Raw genomic sequence first — 21,101 nt, 5'->3', positions numbered from 1 at the left:
TTTCAACTTCGTGAAAGAGCGTACAACTTAATTCACTTAAGTTCCAAGTTCTTCCATAGGGTATTTACACTTCTTATGCACCCGTTCTTTAACTCAAGTTGAGCGGTCAACATTATCCAAGTTCGGCTCCCGCAATAGATGTCAATTCCGGTAAGACGGATATTCTTCTATAGTTTCGAAGCTAGCGGACTCCCGATGCATGATTTAGGTCCCTTAAGGTGTTTTGGGATACTCCCGATAGGGGTGGGTCCCCAGAATTTCTCTTGGGTCTTGGTTGGCGTTGGAACTAGTCACATTTGCGATCCTAACCATTCGGTATTTGTATAAATGGTTACTCGCCCTTAATTACCCTAGCCTTAACTACTATCATACACCTCACTGTTACTGGCTAGCTTGGCATGGTCCTTGGCCGGTTCTGCCGGTGGTTGAACTCGGGTTCCAGTTGAACTCGGATTTCAGCAGGAATTTTTGCAGGACGTTACACCACATCCTACACTCGAACGCCACCACCTAATCCATGTCCCTTTCTACCAACATTCCAATTCGTACTCTCCCGCGTGTGTGATAGATATATGTCATTCACCTAGAAACCGCCACGTGTGAGAGACCACATGAAGACATCGGTTGTCTATACGTGTAGGCTAAAAATGTGGACGGTCAAAACTAAGAAGCCATGGTCAACATTCCACGCATGCGTGTGCTCTCAAACTAATGAGGGGACCGCAAAGGTTCGGCCCACCGAAGAACGTTGGGTGAGGGGCGCGGATTAGCTACTGACAGGTTGAGTAGCGCTACTCGCTACTGAAGTGACGTCACCAAGTTCCGTGAGCCCAACCCTGATGTATGTTTTGTATCCACGCCTTCCACCCATTCGGAGAGATCAAATTTAGGTCAATATCCAAAGAATGATTTAAATCCAAAGCTCCAGTGGACCCCAGCGCAGAAAACAGTGGTGTCAGTGACGCCCACCATTAAAAACTTCTAAAGGCCACAGAAGTTTTAGATCAAGCTGATATTTGTGTTTTCACTTCTTTCATGTCTTTCTTAACTTTTGAACAGGTTGGATTTCAAATAAACATTATGGTGGGCCTTAGGATAGTTTCAACGGTGGGAATCACTCTCCCCACTGTTTTCTGTGGTGGGGTCCACTAGAGATTTTTATCAGCCTCATTCTTTGATTCATGCCCTAAAATGATATCTCAAAATGGATGGACGGTGTAGATACAGTACATACATCATAGTGGGGCCCACAGGACTTGGTGACGTCACTTCAGCAGCGGACTCGCTACTCAACCTGTCAGTATCTAATCCGCGTCCGTGAGAGTGGTAATCTTCTTTATGTTTTAGAGCTCTTTATCTTCCAGCTCGGCGGTCAGGATGCCTGCAGTTGCCACGTGTCCACTGCAACTTGTTAAACTTGGAAAATAACATTAGATACGACAACCTATGCATGTATAAAAATCAGTATATTTGATACTCAGACGTATGGTTGATACGCAATTACACAGAGTTTGTACACGTGGCATAAACTAAATCAGTTTAGACCGTCAAAATTACGGGATATAAGATGGACACGTCGTCACCTCTATTGATTGATCACAAATTTCGATTAATAGATATATGATTGCTAGATTAATTTATACGGTTGTGTATTTATAAACCGTTGATTAGATGTCCACCAATCGTACAGCTAGAAATTCTAATGAGTATAGAATTTTTAAGGATTGATACGGGTCAGTTTCAATGATTTGGGACCGTTTTCTTTGAGTTAAACATCCTCCATGCATACAGATTCATATTGCATGAGTATCAACTGTCATACAGCTAGAGTATCAAAGTTTTTAATCTTATATAATATGCGACGCTCTCGCAGAGAGATGACACGCTACACTTCGTGTTTTAATTTTATACAAGTGGGCCCATTAATCAGTGATCAAAACCATTGATATTATGGCCCCCACTAAGATTACTTTTAATACACACCTCCCTTCCCTTGTGGGAAAATCCGAAGCGTTTACACAAGTAGCCAAAAAAGAACCGTTAAGATCGAAATAATCAAATATTCTAATTCTAGCATATTCAAATTCCGTATTTTTTTTATAAATGGGCCATCCAAGATGGGTCCATCGTATAAACGTTTTGGATCATCGAATCAAGGGATGCGTTTGTACAGATCAGACATCTACATGTACTGTACAATCTCTCGCCCGAGGTTCATGTAATACCTCTTCGAAAGTTCCTCTTCCGTATTTCACCAAAAAAAGGAAGAAACAACGAAAATCTCTCTCACCCAAAGCACGCGAGCCCGAATCATCTCCACCGCATGTTTTACGCATGACATAAAAACACCCAAGCTCTGTGGGGCCCAACATGTTGTATGTGTAAAATCTACTCGGTCCATCAGTCAAAAACCCTTATGTTCACCACACATACGAAAGAACAGGGCGATACAAACTCATATGAGCTAAATCAAGGGGAGCAATATAAAATTGTGCCTAAAACCTCTAAATTCACAAGGAGTGGTCCACCCGAATTTTTGATCAGGATAAATTTTATATATTCCATTCATCCTGGCGACTCACACCTCTTGAAGTGGTTTGATGAAAGATAAAAGCCAAGTTAGTCCCAAACACAAACCTATGGTTGGTTTCACATTCCCCTTGTTTGCTTTTGTGTGGCCCACCTTCGTTTTGGGCCTGGTTTTGTTCTAAGGAAATAACCAGATGGACGGAGTGGATGGTTACACAGACAACATGGTCGGCTCACAACTCCTTATTTTTATACACCCTACTTAAACAGGTGACGTAGATGATTCCGTCTAAAGATATGCTGCAACACATTACCAACGTACTCCAACACAGTACATCAGGCCTTTATCTAGTCATCTTGCAATGATCTGAACCGTTTGTAATTATATTTGTATGGTGGTCAGAAAAAAATAAATTCTCCTTATTAGATTACTTCAACTGTATGATAATTTAATTCTTTCGTTTTAAAACATGGACGCTTATCATAATCTTCACATAATCAACAGATTCAAATATTCTATCAAAGCTATTTTCAAGATATCTACCATCCAACATGATCCCTGTCATATAAACGGTTCGGATCATTAAAAAAAACCCAAATCAAACGATCCTATTGTCTCAAATATATGCTATTGAAATACATACAAATGTATTGCAGCAAACCTCACCAGATCCTATGCATGTGCTCCTGCTACAGCTATCCTAATAAACGACAAGAGCTCACCCGCCAAAACACTCCTACCCGGAAACACACCCACCCCCCCACCCCTTCTCTCTCTCTCTCTCTCTCTCTCTCTCTCTCTCATTGTCGTGTTTATATATATATATATACATATTTGAGGATATATATTTGAGGGAGTGTATTTTAAAGGTCTTGAAACGTTCTTTCTCTTGGGCAGCCATGGAAAGCAAAGGATTCCTTCTTTGTCTTCTCTCATCTTTCATGGTTGCTATTCTCCCACTCATCTTCCTCTCAAATTCAAATTCAAAACTCCCTACTCACCGTTCTCTTCTCTCTTCCCGAAACTCCACCCTTTCACTACCACACCCTCTTCAATCTATCCCTTCCGTGACTAGCAGTGTTCGAGTCTGGCCGGTAACTCTCTCTCTCTCTCTCTCTCTCTCTCTCTCTCTCTCTCTATATATATATATATATATATATGTATTATGTGTGTTTTATGTGTGTTTGTGGGCGCCCCAGTTTTGATGCATCCCATCAGGCCTATGGCTTTTGGCATATTAGTTAAGTAGTCGCCAATCAGTTTTTCAGTGCTAACATCGCGTCCCGTGTTTGATTTATACGATAGGCTAATATGTGAAAAGGGCAACCTTAACCAGAGTGAGAATTACTATAAAATAAAAAAGGGCTTATAGGCATATAGGCATATAAGTCTCAATTAGTGCCATCACCATTAGGTGGACTTCTATGAATGTAACATGTGTGGTTGTGGGTTAGGATTCCTAGTAGTTTTAAGGCTTACATTGATGTGTTCAATCAGTCCTGAGGCCCTTGGTGTTTTGCTTCTAGCATTCTGTTTTTATTGTTATTGAAGTGATTTTTTAAATTCTTTTGCCCTCTACAGGATTTAGTGTTTAATTGGAGAAGCGTGTTGGCAACGATTATTGGATTTTTGGGATCGGCTTTTGGTACAGTTGGAGGTGTTGGGGGTGGTGGAATATTTGTTCCTATGCTTAATCTGATAGTCGGTTTCGATACCAAATCGGCAGCTGCACTTTCTAAATGTTAGTGGTTCTCCCTCCCTCTTTCTTTGATTTTTTAATTTCTTATTTATATATTTTTTAATCTGTGGCCCATCAGGTATGATCATGGGTGCGTCGACGTCATCCGTGTGGTACAATCTACGGGTCCCACACCCATCCAAGAATGTGCCCATTATCGACTACGATTTGGCTCTCATCTTCCAGCCCATGCTCATGCTCGGCATCACCATTGGAGTTGCCCTAAGCGTGGTCTTCCCTTATTGGCTCATCACCGTCCTCATTATCATTCTTTTTCTTGGTTAGTCCTGAATACAATACTGAATTTTCATGTGGGCCCACCTTTGATCGTGGTGGATCATTAGATAAGAGGGTAAAAAGTGTCACCCTTAGCTGATGAACAGAGCCGTTGTTCAAATAATGGCATGAAAAATGGATAGTAAGACCATTTTTTATATCTTGAAATTCAATTGGGATTTTTGTATGATCAAGTGAATGTGATATCCAATCATGGATATTTTGGGTCATGTTTATTTGCTGATCATAGGTGGGCCCTATGTAGAGATTCTATCTATTGGACAAAAAGCACCTTAAAAAAAAATATTTCAATGTTTGTATGTTTGTATCAGGTACTTCTTCAAGGTCTTTCTTCAAGGGAATTGAGATGTGGAAGGAAGAAACTGTAATGAAGGTAAAAAAAATCAAAGATGGTTGCTTGCATACATGCCGACGGTATCCCAATATGATAAGTTGGGATAATATCCATTGGAATTGGGCTTGTTTTTAATGACCCAAATCGTTTATGTGATAGGGCACCCCTTGGATGGGGGATGCCCAAAAATTTATCGGATCAAATATTTCATGGTGACAGTCCATTTTCCAAGCAAAAGAGCCAAATTTCAAATGGTTGATCTAATCTAATTTAAGAAATTTTATTTGTCTTCTATCCACCATACAAGCCGAGACTCATCCTGTCAATGGTTTGGATCATTAGACAATCCATATTCAAAGGGCAAAGTCCCGACGTATCACATTACACTACCATGGGATGCATCTAAGAAGTAATTACCACTAAATTTTAAAATGGCATTGTGCAGATGGAAATAGAGAAGAGAGAAGCTCAGTCAAATGCCAACAGTCAAGGTAAGAAGAAGAATTTCATGGATTCAAATTTCAAGAGAGGTCTTCCATATTGTTTTATTTATTTGTGTTTTCCACTTTCTACAGTCATCATAGATGCAGGTTACGAGCCTTTAATTCCTAAAGAAGAGAAATCTGGATTGGTATGAAAAGGCCCTATTTTGAAAACATAATCTTTTTCTTTAGAAAAAGCAATTCCCACATCTTTGGTTTTTGCATTTTTTGTGCAGGAAATACTACTATTTAACATAAGGTGGAAGCGCACTCTGGTGTTGGTGGTCGTTTGGGTCGCTTTTCTACTTCTTCAGATCTTCAAGGCATGTGACTCTCTAATGCTTTATTTATGTGTGCATGTTAAAAGCCTAGGTTGATATTTTCGTTAGTCCAATGCTTTTGGCGCATTGTTTAGGTTTTTAACATTTTGTATTGAAGACCCATAACATCCTTGTCTCTAAGTCATTGGATGAGAGTAAAAGCTGTTATAAGGAACGATCTACAAGTTCATAACTACTCTTATTGAAGGACCAGCTACTACACTCCACTCCTTACCCCTTACCCCTTAGAAGAGAGAGTGAGGACCACCACAAGGTGCAAAAGACATACACCTACACAAAATATGAATTTTTGATAGCTTTGTCAGTTTCGCCAGTAGGCTTTTTAATGGCGATTTTGATAAATGGGGAATCAAACAGGGCTTCACGGAAGCGCATTCACCTTTTGAGAGTGCGTCCAAGAAGGACACTTGGGTTTTGAGGGCTTAGCTTGATGTGTTCCATTAGTTTTGAATATTTTAATATTATGACGGGGTTCTCAGTGGTTCATCGTGATAGCCGCAAGTAGACGAACCACCATTCATTGTCTAATTATTGTTCTCTTTTTCATAATTCATGCACATGTGGTCCATCTGATGATTGGTCGACGAAAAATACACCACCGGGTGAATGGGCCAGATCTTGCATGCACAATCACAACCCAGTTTTGCACCACTGGGGAGACCAGATTCAGATGATTAGTTACACAATTCTCATATATACACATAAACAGTAAAGCTGAAGAACAAATCCCATCTCTCTCTCTCTCTCTCTCTCTCTCTCTCTCTCTCTCTCTCTCTTTTCACTGTGGCCTTGTTTTCTTTTTGCAGAACAATACAGCTGTTTGCAGTCCTTTGTACTGGGTATTAAACATCTTGCAGGTGGGTTGGCAAGGTCTGCTATGTGGACCACTTATATCTTATTTTGGTTTGGACTGTTTGGTTGGCAAAATTTAATATGGATGGATTTGGTTTTATCATTTTAGTTTCCAGTGTCACTAAGCGTGTTTGGTTATGGAGCACTGAAGCTATATCGTGAGAGCAAGAAGCGTAGAATGTGTGGAAACACAGAAACTGTCTGTGAGGCGACCATCAGCTGGACTGGATTCCAGCTCCTCTTCTGTGCTCTCTGTGGCATCTTGGGTGGCACTGTGGGTGGTCTACTCGGCTCCGGCGGCGGATTCATATTAGGCCCGCTACTTCTCGAGATCGGCGTAATTCCACAGGTAAAATTATAAAATGAAAATGAGAACTCACATGTGTACAGTTGGTATGCATGTAGGATTGTTCAATCAGTCTAGTTTTTAGGCCATGCTCCATTCATAAGAGGTCATTTAGATGCATGGTTTTGCATCATTGAAGGATTTGGAAATAGTCCATTTTCTTACCATATGGTTATTGTGGTCCATTTAGTGAAAGATGAGCTTATAACCTGTATGATTTTTTTCATGTGGCCCATTTACGTTGGACCATCAAGTCGAACGCTAGATTTTCTCATGCAGGTGTGGCTGGCCACTGGATGATGAATGGTTTTGTGCAGGGGGGATGTTAATGGTGGGCCCCTTCTGATGAATGGCTGGGATCTTGCACACACTCCCCACAAATATCATCTTTCCCAGCCAATAAGCTATTGGCTTGAAAATGAATACCTACCATGAAAAGATGACCCTTTTTGGAAAGCAGGTTGATTTCCTCATTGGGTGGGCCACACCTCTTTCTCAAGTAAGACCATCGGTTGTTCATAGATTCCAACAGTGTGGCCCACTTGATTTTTGTGCCAGGCAATCTTCATGGTGGGCCCACTGATGTCCTATACACGTGGCATGTTGACGAAAATGTTAGCAAATAGCCAATTTTGGTTTGTTGCATTTGTGGGTCCCATTTAACTTTTTGGTTGTGTGCGGGAAGATGCATTGAATTGTGGATGGGGACCGCAGTTGCAAGTCCTATATGGGGGAGAGGCAAAATACTCTAGGACTATGAATCCTCCTTTGGTAGAAAGAGGAGTATGATCTCTTAACTTTCTCCTCTTTAATGAGGGTGGCCCACTTCATGAAGGGGCAGAAAAACATATCCAAGTCAGTGAGTTTTCTAAGTGCCCATGTGCTATTTGACGTGGACTAGGTTCGTACCTCCTGGTTAGGTAGCCGTCCACCAAAAAATTATTTGATCCGACGGCTTCTCGTTTACCAAAACAATGGGACCCACACTTTTTGGTCGGGAGGTAGTATTCAACTCTCTGGCTGTGTTTGGACAGTAGAGTACTTGGGTTTCTAGTTTGTGAGATTGGGACCGGGTTTCATTGATCCAAACCGTTGAAACGATGGGCCTCTCTTTGGATGGACCTCCCACATAGATGTATTTGTGTCTTCTGACCAGGTGGGTCACACTAGTTTTTTAAGTGTTCTCCACTGGTCAATCACTGTTAATTATTCATTATGTGTGGTCCATCTGATGATTAACTGCATAATTTTTTTAATCCCTTTGTAGGTTGCTAGTGCGACAGCAACGTTCGTGATGATGTTCTCATCTTCTCTATCAGTTGTAGAGTTCTACTTCCTCAAGAGATTCCCAATCCCATATGGTACGTTTACTTCCCATCAACATCATCATCATCATTTTATGATATGATACAAAGATTTTATTGGTAGGTGCACAAACCTATTGGTTGATTTGAATTCTCAACTGGGTTTGGCCCACAGTTCATTGGTCATTTAAAAGATTACATTGTTTCAACAGCCTATAAAATGAGTGGTCAAGATGGTTTGATGAAATTGCTCTAATCAATTATCTCAACTGTCCATTTCATGGGGCATGTGGATTGGTTATAAAGAATTAGTAATACTGTACAAGCCTAGGCCCCAAACCATCCCATCTCTCTTAGAACATGTCCCAGTTGCCCTGACAGTGACACTTATAGAATAAGTGATTTAAACAGTGATGGGAGTAAGCAGAAAAGCAAAGGTGAAAAGTAAGTTTCTTTCAACGGAACTACACTTTCAATTGTTTAAAAACCCTTCTCATCCATTCATATAAGAGGATTTAATTAGTTGTTTTCAATGACTCATTGCATTCGGTCTTTACAAATTATCTTTGCTTTGAATAGAGGTTCGTAGCATCAGGAAAGCAATATCTACACACACACACTGGTCAAGATTAACGGCTTGCCATGCAATCATATAGTACAAAAATTGCAATATTGCATTTTGCCTAGTTTAGGAAAATGGGGTTGCTGTTAATCATGGTGGGTGTGGTATTATTTCCCTTAGAATATAGACAAAAGGCTACTGTTGAAACTTCAAGAAAAGAACTGTCGAAATCGATAATAAACTCTTCGAGTCTTTTATTACTACCTCCACCCATATTCCTAGCTATGGCATGGGGAATGCTAACGTCCCCCAGTCTTTAGTTGGGGGACGTTAGCATGGCAACATCTCCAAAATATTTAAAGCTAAGTGTGGCATGTCCAAGCATCAATGCGAGCCGCTGATTCATTCACGCTATTGGAGACAAATTATGATGAACAAATCAGGCTGGTCAGCTGATCCTAATCATTCGATCAATAGCATGAAAATTGAGAGTCAAGATTGAGCAAATAAATAAAATAGGTTCTTTTTTTTTTTTTTAAAAAAAATTAAATATATTTCCATTAACGAGCAAACAACAGATTTATAGGAAACAAGCTTCAGGAGGGAACCCACAAAAAAGTTGGACCTCTCCTATCATATACCCTACACATCAACAAGAAAAACAAACCAAGACGGGATCGGGATCCACTAAAAAGGAGCAGATCTGAGGGTCCGCAATCTGGACCTGTCTAGAATGAGCATACCCCTCAGATGCCATGGAAGAGAGTTAGGATGCTTGTGAACTGAGTCCACTTGGTGCTCGCTGCCCATCCGCGCCAATGCATCAGCAGGCCCGTTCCCCTCTCTGAATGTATGGGAAAAGGCGATGGAACACTCCTTGAGAAGGGCAAGAATCCACACAATCCAAGGACTCATTGTCCATGGGATACAGGATTTCCCAAGAATGAAGCTGAGAGCAAACTTAGAGTTTGATTCAACAACGATATTCTTAAGACCCCTCAACAGGCAAAAATTGATGCCATCATGGATTGCCCTCACTTCCCCAATATTATGGGAGCACACCCTATAGCTTGAGGAGAAGGCGAAAATCATATGGCCAGTGTCCCCACGACAGACACCCCCACCTCCTGACAGGCCCAGATTGAATTGCTTAAACATCAATCGTCGTGCTGAAACATTAATCCAGAAGTTCCCTCATTGAATTGCTTATAATTCCATAGAACCACTTTGGTTTGATGATGCTAACCTCGGATCAATGATTCCCTAGGAATGGATGGTCATGAACAAATGGTCCACACCTAAAGCATTAGGGTCATCAGAGTAGCTTGAGTTTTCGCCATAGCTTGCCTCCGGTGGCATCAATAAGCGTATGAAGGTGCCATGAAGGCGGGAAAAGTTAGAATTTCACTTAGGGCTCGTTTGGACGTACTGTCGACTGCCGAGGATACCCGCAATCGTCGTTTCCTCAAAAACCAGCCATGGTCTTAAACCGATGCTTGTGGGTGGCATCCAAATAGGCTACAAAACCATGGTTTCAGATTTTTCTTCCGAACCCTGGTTTTGACAGTGTCCAAATGGGCCCTTTTAAGTACTTTCATAGGTCCTAGTTCTTTTCATTGGTCTTTCAGTTACATGACTAACCTTATTGCAATAAATTGGTAAAGAAGGCCATCAAATTGTTTTTTGAAACCTTGATTGTTTCCATTTAATCAAATTTTTTTTTTTTCCTTTTGTTTTGCAGCCTTGTATCTTATAGCAGTGTCTGTGTTGGCTGGGTTTTGGGGTCAATGCTTGATAAGGAAATTAGTGACATGGCTCAGGAGAGCTTCCATCATTGTCTTCATTCTCTCTGCAGTCATTTTCGCCAGTGCTCTAACCATGGGTATGTAATGAAAAACCTCTACTTTCTGTTTTATGGTTTGGTTGCACCAAATTTCATGAAATATTATGAAAATTTGCTCCAAAAATCATGAAATTTCATGATATTTGGTGCAACCAAACGTGCCCTTACTTATCAGACTTATAACCGATATCCATGTGAGCTTTTTATTAACCCCAGTTGTGTTTAGAGCTATGCTCACCTACTTGGGGATGTGCTAACAATGCACAGGTGCAAAACGCCAAGCTCTCTTTCTAACTTCCACACGTACCCTCATAGGACACGTGCAAAACATCAGGCCCTGTTAGACCTCACACATGCCAAGATGGTGCCCATGCAAAACAGAAAAGAAAACCGTAGATGAGCATGGCCCACTCTTCTTATAAGCCACTATGTACAAAAAATAAATGGATGATTTCCAAACTAGTGAAATGGCTTGATTTGGGGGCAAGGGAATCTACAAAGCGCAGCTCAATTTGATGGTCTGGATGGTGCACTTGTGACATGATGGCCCATATCAGGGCAGAGATTCTATAGTTGTTGGGGGGCGCAAAAGCAGCCAAAGATTCGAATCACACAAACAATAGGAAAACACAAACAAAGTAACCACTCAGAACACACGAATTTATGTGGAAAAACACACAAATTTACATGAAAAAACTCTTATAGGAAAATAAAAAAAAACATGGCAGAAAGCGACAAGCGATCCACTATAAAAACGAATTACAAGAGATGAGGTCAACTTACAGATACGAAAACCCAAATAACAATTTTCAAAACTCTAGCTCCTCTCTCTTGCATTTTAAAACGTCTTAACTTTCATTCTCTACCGTAATTTGCACAATTACAAACCCTTATATAGAGTCACACCTAAATTAGGAAACAAAATACGCACTTGCGTAGAAATTGCACACACCGTTGATTGAACCTTTGATCGATCGATGCCACCATGTTCGATCAATTGAACATGCTTAAACGTATCCAAAGAGCTAACTTGATTTTTCGAAATTATTTTGATTGATCAAGTCTCCATGTTCGGTCGATCGAACATGTCCAAATCTGTCTAGCGAGTTTATTGAAAAATTTAAAATTTTCTTGATTGATTGAGGCTAGGGTTGATCGATTGAACTTTCTATTTTATCACAGATTGAATGTACCAATTTTGTTAGTAGTGACCCCACCAGTGCCCACCAGTGTCCGCGTCAGTGTTGGAAAGGCTTTATGGGTCCCCACTATGATATGTCTTTTATCCACGACCTCTATTCATTTCCGGATCATTTTAGGGCATTGCTCAAAAATGAGACATATATGAAACAACGGTGATTGAATGGCCACCATTAAAAACTTCCAAAGGGACACTAAAGTTTTGGATCAAGCTGATATTTGTGTTTTCCATTCATCCAGGTCTGTTAACCTAATCAACAGGTTAGATGGTAGATAAACATTACAGTGGGCATTAGAAAGTTTTTAATGATGGGCGTTCAATCACCACTGTTTCCTGTGGTGTGGCCCACCTGAGATTTGGATCTGCCTATTTTTTGGGATCCTGCCCTATGGATAAGACATACATCATGGTGGAAAATGCGTACGACGATTTTTATTTATTTATTTATTTATTTATTAATATTATATTTTTTTACTGCTAGAAGACCAAAAGAATGACCAACAGAAATAACTACTGAACCTCTGTAGCATAGTTTAGAACTGGCTGACTCGATTTGAAATTTGGTGGAATCAACTTGACTCAGCGAAATGTTGAGCTGAGCAGTGAGTACTCTGCCATGATCGGGGAGATAGATCTGTTAAGTTGACTCGATAACGGAGACTTGGGCCGAGTCACTTGCCTAGCTGCTAAGTTGACGGTGCTGACTTTTGCAAAAGGCTGTCCTCAAGATGGGGCCAATCTATTGGACGGATTGGATTTCACATACATGAAAGGTCTGAAGTCAGCCACTGGTTAGACAGTAACTTGTAGTTCAACAGCTTGGATACACGAGAAGGTAAGTCCAACCTGTTAGACTATGTGTGGTATACCTGGCGAATGATGTGTCTATGACAGCCAACCTGTCCAATAGATTGACCTTATCACGCGGACTACTTTATGTGAAAAAGGTGATCATATCCACTCATTGAGTGGACCATACTTGTATTTTGCAATTTAATTATCAATAACTATAAATAATTTTCTATGGTGTGGCCCAACTGATGATAGATAGGGCTGATTTTTGCACTAAATGATCTTCATGGTGGATCCAACCTATTGGAAGGGTTGGATGTCACATGCAATTAATAGATTGGAAGGTATCAGATAGGTGGCCCGGATCTTGTGGTCCAACTGGTTGGACTTGAGACCTTCTGTGTAAGTGTTTGCGTGGGTACGTGCGCTCAAATGCATACTAGAGTCTGTGTCCTACCTGCAAACTGACCCATATTGAATTTCTTTTGCAGGTGTGGTAGGCGTTGGGACAAGCCTCAGCATGATACATAAACATGAATACATGGGATTCTTAAGCTTTTGTGAGGAATGATCAACGGGCAACATTCACAGAGAGAAAATCAGATGATTCGATCCTTGCAGTAGAAGGGCTTCAATAAAAATATTATTTTCTTGGGTGTGTTAGCTCCTCGCTAACCTCAATTTTCTGTTTTTAATTTTCTTGGGTGTGTTAGCTCCTTGCTAACCTCCATATTCTGTTTTTATTTTCTTGGGTGTGTTAGCTCCTCGCTAACCTCCATTGTCTGTCTCTGCACAAAGCATATGTTACAGGCCATTAATCATATTCTTTGTGTATGTTTTGGGGAAAACCTTGTAAAGTCATGTTTGCATTTTATGATGGCATCTGCAGCGTTCATGATTGATCTTGTTCACAGATGAATCAGGGCTTGTTTGGATAGCACTGAATAAAGAAAAATGAAGTGCTTTTCTTATGATAGGATGTTTTACTATGTTTGCATGTAAAGAGGAACAGTTGATTCCACGTACTTATCATTGTACTTTTACAAACTAATTTCTTTACCACAGGACCTGAGGTGAGCATTATTCCGTAAAAATGAGATTCCTGATAGCCAAACAAAGCCTAAAAATAAAATTCATCAGACTTTCATGTTGGAACAGTGCTCATGAAAATTATTATTGAATCATGTGTTAAAAGAGTTCGTTAAAATGTGTTTGAAAGTAGCACGTAGCCCAAAATAGCTTGATAATAGGTGATACAGCTCGGCCGGCCATGTGGTTCCAAGCTCCCGAGTCAACAACCCAAGGGAAGTTCTTATTTGACTTAGGTGTGAATATACATGCGGCACTGGGAGAGTGGGTCTCTTGAGAAGAAGAGACATCACGTCCTTACTCTTTTTCTAAGGTAGAGTTGAGTGAATTCTTTGTGAAACTCATTTGCTACCGGACACTTGATTTTTAATCCCGAATATATTGTGTTGTTTGTACCAAAATTCATTTGGACTAGATAGACGGTGCGGATCAGGCCATGTGGCCAAGAAGATATTTAAGAAGCATGCGTCAGAGATTTGAAAGACAGGTCATCTTTTCAGGGGTGTTTTTAGTATTTAATTAGGTTATTTCTAGAAAAGGCCATGCAACTATTCCAACCACATTAGCACTAGAGCATATTTTGAGTGTCCAACGAAGATAAGATCATGGTTGATAAATGTAACCACTCTTTCCTAGTTAGTTACACGCGAAAGCGCCATGTGGATAGTTGTTCTCTCATATATCTCAGAAAAACAGAAGTAGATCTAAGGTGACCCCCCCTTCCCTCTCTCTCCAAATCTAAAACTAAACTATAATCCAGCGCAACGTTGTGTATCTAGGCTTAGTTCTCCATTGCTCAGTAGTAGCAGACCCTTAGGGTAGATGTAGTTTCAGTCCGTCCCTATGCACATGCCAGACCAACTCTTACCTATAGCCAGTAGTTGTAATTTCCTTCCACCTGCACACGCAGCTTAAGAACCTGTCTGCCTACACTTATATGCTAGACTGACCATAGTTGTAATCTTCGCATTGAATTTGCCTTGCTCATCGCTACTCTCTGAAGCACATTACTACTCTCAGCTAGGTTGGTGATCCCATCGTAGTGGTAAGTTCCATATAATTTCCACATTCACCTCTCTAATCTTTTTTTCATTTTGATTACACAACCGCGGCACCTTTTAAAGTCTTTGAATTTTCAAAGCAAAAAAGAGTTCATTTGGAGGAAGAGCCCTAAACCTCCGCCAATCGACTGATTAATGAACGCACAATAGTCGACTGAATAGACGAACGGTTGCACTATGACCGAACCTCACAGTTTGAATATGACCCAATCGGTTTTAGCATGCCCGCAATCCATTCATGTGTTCCGCGTGGCTGAATTCGAGACCAACACCATTTTAGCACGCCTAATGGGACATGTGTGCAGTTGTTAATTGAAAATTTTAACAACATGAGTAGGCAATCTACTCAAGTTAGTGGAAATATTGAATAGCATGATCTTAACTAGGCTAATGCATTTCTAATGCAGGCCACACAGGAGATCCCTAACCCGCCGCTTCCAACCGTATCGAAAGTAGACTCATCATCCCAAAACAACTCCATAGATTCTAATGAAGTTTTGAAAAGTGTTAATGTTAGCGTATGGAAACTAACTAAATAAGGAAGGGTGTAAGTCGAATACTCTGGGGCTCAAACTAAGGCTATAAATAGGCTTGTAACAATCCTCAATGATAGGTTGCTAGATTACAATCAATATAATCGGGAAGTACCTAGATTCGACAATTCTCCCCAAAGCTGCCAATTATGCCCCCACATAACATACGACCAAACCCAGATTTGATAGGTCGAAATATGCTACCTCAAGTAGGGATTGGGAGAAATGGAGGAAATGGTCGATTTAACGTCCCAAATGAAAATGATATAAATTACGGCATACCTACTGAATGACCATTTATGTCGAATAATGAAGCACTTAGGGAGTAGGTTCCAATGGTACAAGTTGCCCAAGGCATACAATTTCCACCGATAGTTAATCTCGGACTCCATCCAACAAGTCAGGAATTAAGTAATTTGATAAACAAGGTAACCAAACAATGCCATGGTCTCCGCCCTACTTGACTTGTTTATCGTAAGTCGTGCCCATATTGGATTGATCAGCTCGCTGAGGTACCAAGAGGTATAAAAATATCGAAGTTTCATTATTCTCTGGAGATACATGCCAGTCTATGGTAGAACACATTGGCTATTTTACCATGCAATGTGGTGAATTTTCATCCAACGAATATGTGAAATTGAAATAGTTTGCAAATTCATTGACTGATACAATATTTACATCGTACATTAATTTTCTAGTGAATTCAGTTCAATCTTGGCAAGATATGGTGAAGTGTTCTATGCTCAGTTCTATTAGATTGGCCAGCTGATAGAACTGAGCATAACTCGATTAAAAAAGGCAAAGAAGAAATATCGAGTATTTCTTCCAGAAGCTCATTTTGTTAAACTAGCTATAAAAGGTTTAGACATTGAAGTTCAAAAAAAGTTTGAAGGAATGGATTTTGAAGATTTGATCGATTTGTCAAATAGAGCGACTAGATACGAGTGACTTTTATGAGAAGAGAACCAAAAGAAATACTCATTGTTGGGAACTTATTATCGTGATCCAAACTATGAGATAGTTTTGGCTGAGATAAACTTTAATAAGTTGTTCATTTGTATGGCCTTAACAAAGGCAGATGATGAGTCGTCCCATTAGGGCTTCAGTGCAATCAAAGGAATCACATAACAAAATATGCGATATTCCTCTGATATTATGAAAGTCGATGGGATATTTAATCTTTTGTTAGTTGTCAAGCTAATAAAACTTCCATCAAATCAAATGATTCCTTTATCAGAAGAATTGAAGAAGATAAAATACTGTAAATGGCTTGGCTCACGATCTCATTCAACTAATAATTGTATTTCTTTAAGGAATATGATCTAGGATAATATAGATTTTGGAATGCTAAAATTCAAAAAAAGAGAGAGAAGGAGGCTATGTTGGTTGATACCGACCCATTTTCTCCGACTATGGTAACAACATGGTCATGATGAACGTGAGAAACATGAATGCCCCAATACAAAAAATACATCTTACATGGGTGAAGGAGCAATATGGTCATCAACCAAACTTTTCCTGTAAGAGAGTTACGTCCAAAAGAAACACTAGGGGGCAGTGTTATTCTGGCAATAAATTGATGGTTAATGAAAATCGACTTTGTGTAAGGTGCCATGAGGATATTCAATGGCAACATTCTGCAACAGGATACTATGCGTCGAAAAAAGAGGGTAACGTACACAGTCATAACACTATATGAAAATATTAAGTTTTTCACCTAAAGAAGAATCTCCCAGATGTGAAGCAATGGGGCGTTTCAAAAAGTTATGATGGAAAGTGACTAAGGATTGTCAAACTAGCCATGTCTAAGATCAACTGATGGGTTAGAGTTGCCCATCCTAAAATTTTACAATTATTGTAGAAAATGATAAGGATTCAAAAACGTTACTGGTAGCGACAAATGATGGCGAAAAGGGTCACAAAAATGTGAAATCAGATCCATAATAGATTAGAGAGATTTATTATACATGGTCAACAAACCTCTAGTCAAAATTGGATTTAATTAAATGAATAATTTGAATAAGAAACAGAAGGCTAAAGTGATCACACTAGGCAAAAATATGCAACTAGACTAAGATGAGCAAAAGCCTATCATCATAATCAAGCAAGATAGCCCCTTGGAAGATGATCTAAGTGACCGTGGCTCTCTGAAAGAGGATTTGTTAATTGAAGAAATATTGACAAACGTGAAGATTTTAGAGGAAGATATTGATTTTCAGCAAATGATAGACTCAAAGAATAACAAGGAACCTGTCAAACAAACAGTGGTAACGGTCACATTTGGAATGTTACTGTTATTGAAAGAAAATTACATTATAGTGTTCACACAGTATGTGAAAATGAAAAAAAATGACAGATTTAGAGACAGTTCTGGACTGTCTCTAAAATTGATTGGTTTAAAGATGATTTAGAGACGGCCGTAAATCGTCTCTAAACTTTTAGACAGCTCTTGACCGTCCTTAATATTGTCTTAAAAATTTAAACGTCCAAAAATCATTTAAGACGATCAAAAACCATCGTTAACTACAGGAAAAAGATGGCCATCGACCGTCTGGAAAAGAGATGGTCTTTGACCGTCTTATATGCCGCCATTTTAGACGGCTAAAGACCGTCCGAATTAGAGACGGTTATTAGCCGTCTCTTATTGGTAATCTGAGACTGTCAAGGACCGTCTCAATTAGAGACGGTCATTGGCCGTCTTTTATTGTTAATCTGAGACTGTCAATGACCGTCTTAATTAGAGACGGTCTTTGGCCGTCTTATAGCGCTCATACGACTTCGTCCACTACTCTATCTACATTAGAGATGGTCCTAAATCGTCGCTAATGGTCAACACTTCACAACAAAAAAAATTATGAATTTCGAAAAAAAATTAATTGAAAAGCTTAGAAAAATAATTAACAACGTTTAAGAAAATTTTAGATTTAAAAAAAAAAAACTGTGATTTTATAATAATCTAGATTTTGAAAAAAAATAAGTTAAGAACTTTGAATAATGTTAATAATTTAAAAAAAAAAGATTTCGATAAAAAATAATATTTTGAAAAAGAAAATATAAAAAATTAATCAAAATTGTGAAAAATTGACAAATTGTAAAAAAATATATTTTTTAAAAAAGAAAATTAGATTTTGTATTTTGACAAGAAAAATTAAAAAGTTATATAACAAGATTTCGATAAAGAAATGATATTTTGAAAAAGAAAATTTAAAAAATTAAATAAAATTGTGAAAAAATTGACAAATTGTAAAAAAAAATATTTTTTGAAAAAGAAAACTAGATTTTGTATCTTGACAACAAAAATTGAAAAGTTATATAACAAAAGTGAGATTAAAAAAATGATATTTTGAAAAAAAATAAAAGAAATTAAACAAAATTGTGAAAAAATTAACGAATTGTAAAAAAAATATATTTTAAAAAAGAAAACTAGAGATTTTGTAATTTGACAAGAAAAATTGCAAAGTTAGATAATGAAAGTGAGATTTTGATATTAATGTGTTGTATATCGCTTGTCTCCCCTTTGTTTCTCCAACCCATTTTTGGTCCGGGTATAAAAAATTGTGAAGATTTAAATCTTAAGTGGACCACACCGCTAGAAAGAATGATAATATAGTACCTCGCCATTAAAAATTATAAAGAGCCCATCGTAAGGTTTTAGTAATGTTTATTTGCAATCCAACTTGTTGATAATGTAAAGAAGATCTAGATGAAGGTAAACTACAAGAGGAAGAGAAAAGACGAAAGAGGAGAGCAGAGCAGAGCAGAGCGAGAGAGCAAAAAGAAAAGGATCAGAAGAGAGAGACATATATGATGGCGCCCGAACTAGAAGATGTAGATTTTAACAATGAGAAAAACCCTCCTCCTTTGGATGTAGACGATATAGCACTCCTTAAAACCTATGGTTTGGGACCTTACTCTTCTAGCATAAAGAAGGTGGAGAAGGAAATCAAGGAAATAGCCAAGAAGGTTAACGACTTGTGTGGAATAAAAGAGTCAGACACTTGGTTAGCTGCATCTAGCCAATGGGATCTTGTTTCTGATAAACAAATGATGCAGGAGGAGCAGCCTCTTCAAGTTGCAAGATGCACAAAAATAATAAATCAGAACTCTGAGGATGCAAAGTATGTGATAAATGTTAAACAAATTGCCAAGTTTGTCTTTGGCTTGGGCAATAATGTTTCGCCAACGGATATAGAAGAAGGGATGCGTGTCGGTGTTGATTGAAATAAATACCAATGAATTGTGAGAGGGATATCCGGTTTGAGCTTCTTGCTCGCCTCTGCCCTAACTCCACTAGGGCGGACATCAGGAGTGTATGCACTGAGGCGGGCATGTATGTAATCCGAGCACGGAGAAAGACAGTGACAGAGAAAGATTTCTTGGATGCAGTCAACAAGGTCATCAAGGGATATCAGAAATTTAGTGCAACTCCCAAGTACATGGTCTACAACTAATCGAGACTACTTACTGCTGTACCCTGACCTTTCATGACTTGATCTTGTTTGCCCCGCAATGTGCTGGCTGCCAATTCATCTGTTGAAAATTGTGTGTAAAAGGGGCCTCGCCTGCCTTCTTTGTTTGGTTTTTTTTTTTTTTGGATATCTGTTACCGTCTTTAGTTGGAGTTGCAAGAGCAGATGGTGTTCTCTGGTCTCCCTGGTAAGCTGAACATGGTGATTGTCTTTAATAGTCATGGTCCAGCTTAGGTTGGAGAGGTGAGAAATGATAAGGGTTTGGCACTGGCCTTCTCAAGCCCTTGTGGTGCAGTGGATTCAATATTTGCAAACATACACGTTCTTAGAGGTCTTAACATTTTTTCTCCAGGAATCTTATTGTGGAGGGAGATTATCAAGTAATATTTCAGTGGGTACGGGAGTCTTGGCAGGGCCCTTGATGTCTAGCTCCTTGTATAACTGAATTGAAGATCTTGTTGGACAAATTTGGAAATAAGTGCTCTATTGTTTTGAAAGAAGCGAATGGCATGCCTGGGCCAAAATTGGAGAAACAAGAACTTTACTCATGTTGTGATTTTTATTTTTGAATAAAAAATAAATTTCAAAATAAAAGTTATTTTTAGAAAGTAAATAAATATATTAATTATTTAAACTTTCCATAAATAGTGTGTATAGCCAGTCGGTAAGAGAAGGGGTTTTTGCTTATACAACCAGGGTTCAAATCTCCTCGAGGATGGTGCGAAGCACCATCCGCGCACGCGCACGCGTGGCATGGGCTGTAGGGTTGTTTGGGCGCTTTTTGGCATTTTATTAGGCACACTTTGCACTTCGCACGTTCGCATCTTCGCAAGGAGCAATAAGAGCCTTGGTCTTTTTGGCACACGGTTCAATTTTTTGGGCCATGGTACCCTGATGTTTTATTACCTTTTTTGCTAATTGAGAGTAATTGTGACATGATTGTACATGTGGCACCTATGCCATGTGTCGCTTATGTGGATACAGTTTTTCCTGTTGGAATAACTGCTCCTGTCTGAATGGGTACAGAAATAACTGCCATATGACATAGAGTCATATCCTTTCATGGAAAGGCAATAATTTGCTGTGAATGGGTATGGATTTCTTGAAGAGGCTCTTAAGCACCTCTTCAGGAAGAAATCCATGACCCTTCAGTTGATATAAATCCTGGATACTATAATCTAGAAGAACAGACACTCTTAATCCTTGATATTATATCATCTTCTGTGCAATTACTCTCGATCTAATCTCTTGTTGAATATTTTCTGAACGTCTTAAGGCATATCAGTGTCAAAACTAGAGATCTGTTCAACACTTAAATGTGCAAATTT

The 21,101-nt window shown here is 39.1% G+C and overlaps 2 protein-coding genes across 4 annotated transcripts; both read left to right on the top strand.

Moving 5' to 3' along the window:
* Positions 1-3,366: 3,366 nt before the first annotated feature.
* LOC131252899 (sulfite exporter TauE/SafE family protein 4) lies at positions 3,367-13,522 on the top strand. Of its 3 annotated transcripts, XM_058253670.1 has the most exons (12): positions 3,373-3,624; positions 4,112-4,271; positions 4,348-4,548; positions 4,877-4,938; positions 5,345-5,390; positions 5,475-5,530; positions 5,618-5,704; positions 6,529-6,579; positions 6,684-6,923; positions 8,188-8,281; positions 10,528-10,668; positions 13,114-13,522. In XM_058253670.1, exons 1-12 carry the CDS (start codon positions 3,430-3,432, stop codon positions 13,191-13,193), a joined length of 1,413 nt encoding a protein of 470 aa, XP_058109653.1. In that variant the 5' UTR covers positions 3,373-3,429; the 3' UTR covers positions 13,194-13,522. The 3 variants fall into 3 exon arrangements, with proteins under 3 accessions (XP_058109662.1, XP_058109673.1, XP_058109653.1); XM_058253679.1 differs by lacking the exon at positions 10,528-10,668 and having other exon boundaries at positions 3,367-3,624; XM_058253690.1 differs by lacking the exon at positions 4,348-4,548 and having other exon boundaries at positions 3,372-3,624.
* Positions 13,523-18,906: 5,384 nt separating this feature from the next.
* Positions 18,907-19,532, top strand: LOC131255182 (26S proteasome regulatory subunit 7A-like). Its single transcript, XM_058255909.1, has one exon. The coding sequence runs from the start codon at positions 19,110-19,112 to the stop codon at positions 19,524-19,526; it is 417 nt and encodes a 138-aa protein (XP_058111892.1). The 5' UTR covers positions 18,907-19,109; the 3' UTR covers positions 19,527-19,532.
* The last annotated feature ends 1,569 nt before the right edge of the window (positions 19,533-21,101 follow it).

The sequence above is a fragment of the Magnolia sinica genome, chromosome 1 (genome assembly GCF_029962835.1).
Source record: "Magnolia sinica isolate HGM2019 chromosome 1, MsV1, whole genome shotgun sequence".
NCBI classification, from domain to species: Eukaryota; Viridiplantae; Streptophyta; class Magnoliopsida; order Magnoliales; family Magnoliaceae; genus Magnolia; species Magnolia sinica.
This window is presented reverse-complemented; position numbering and strand designations above follow the sequence as displayed.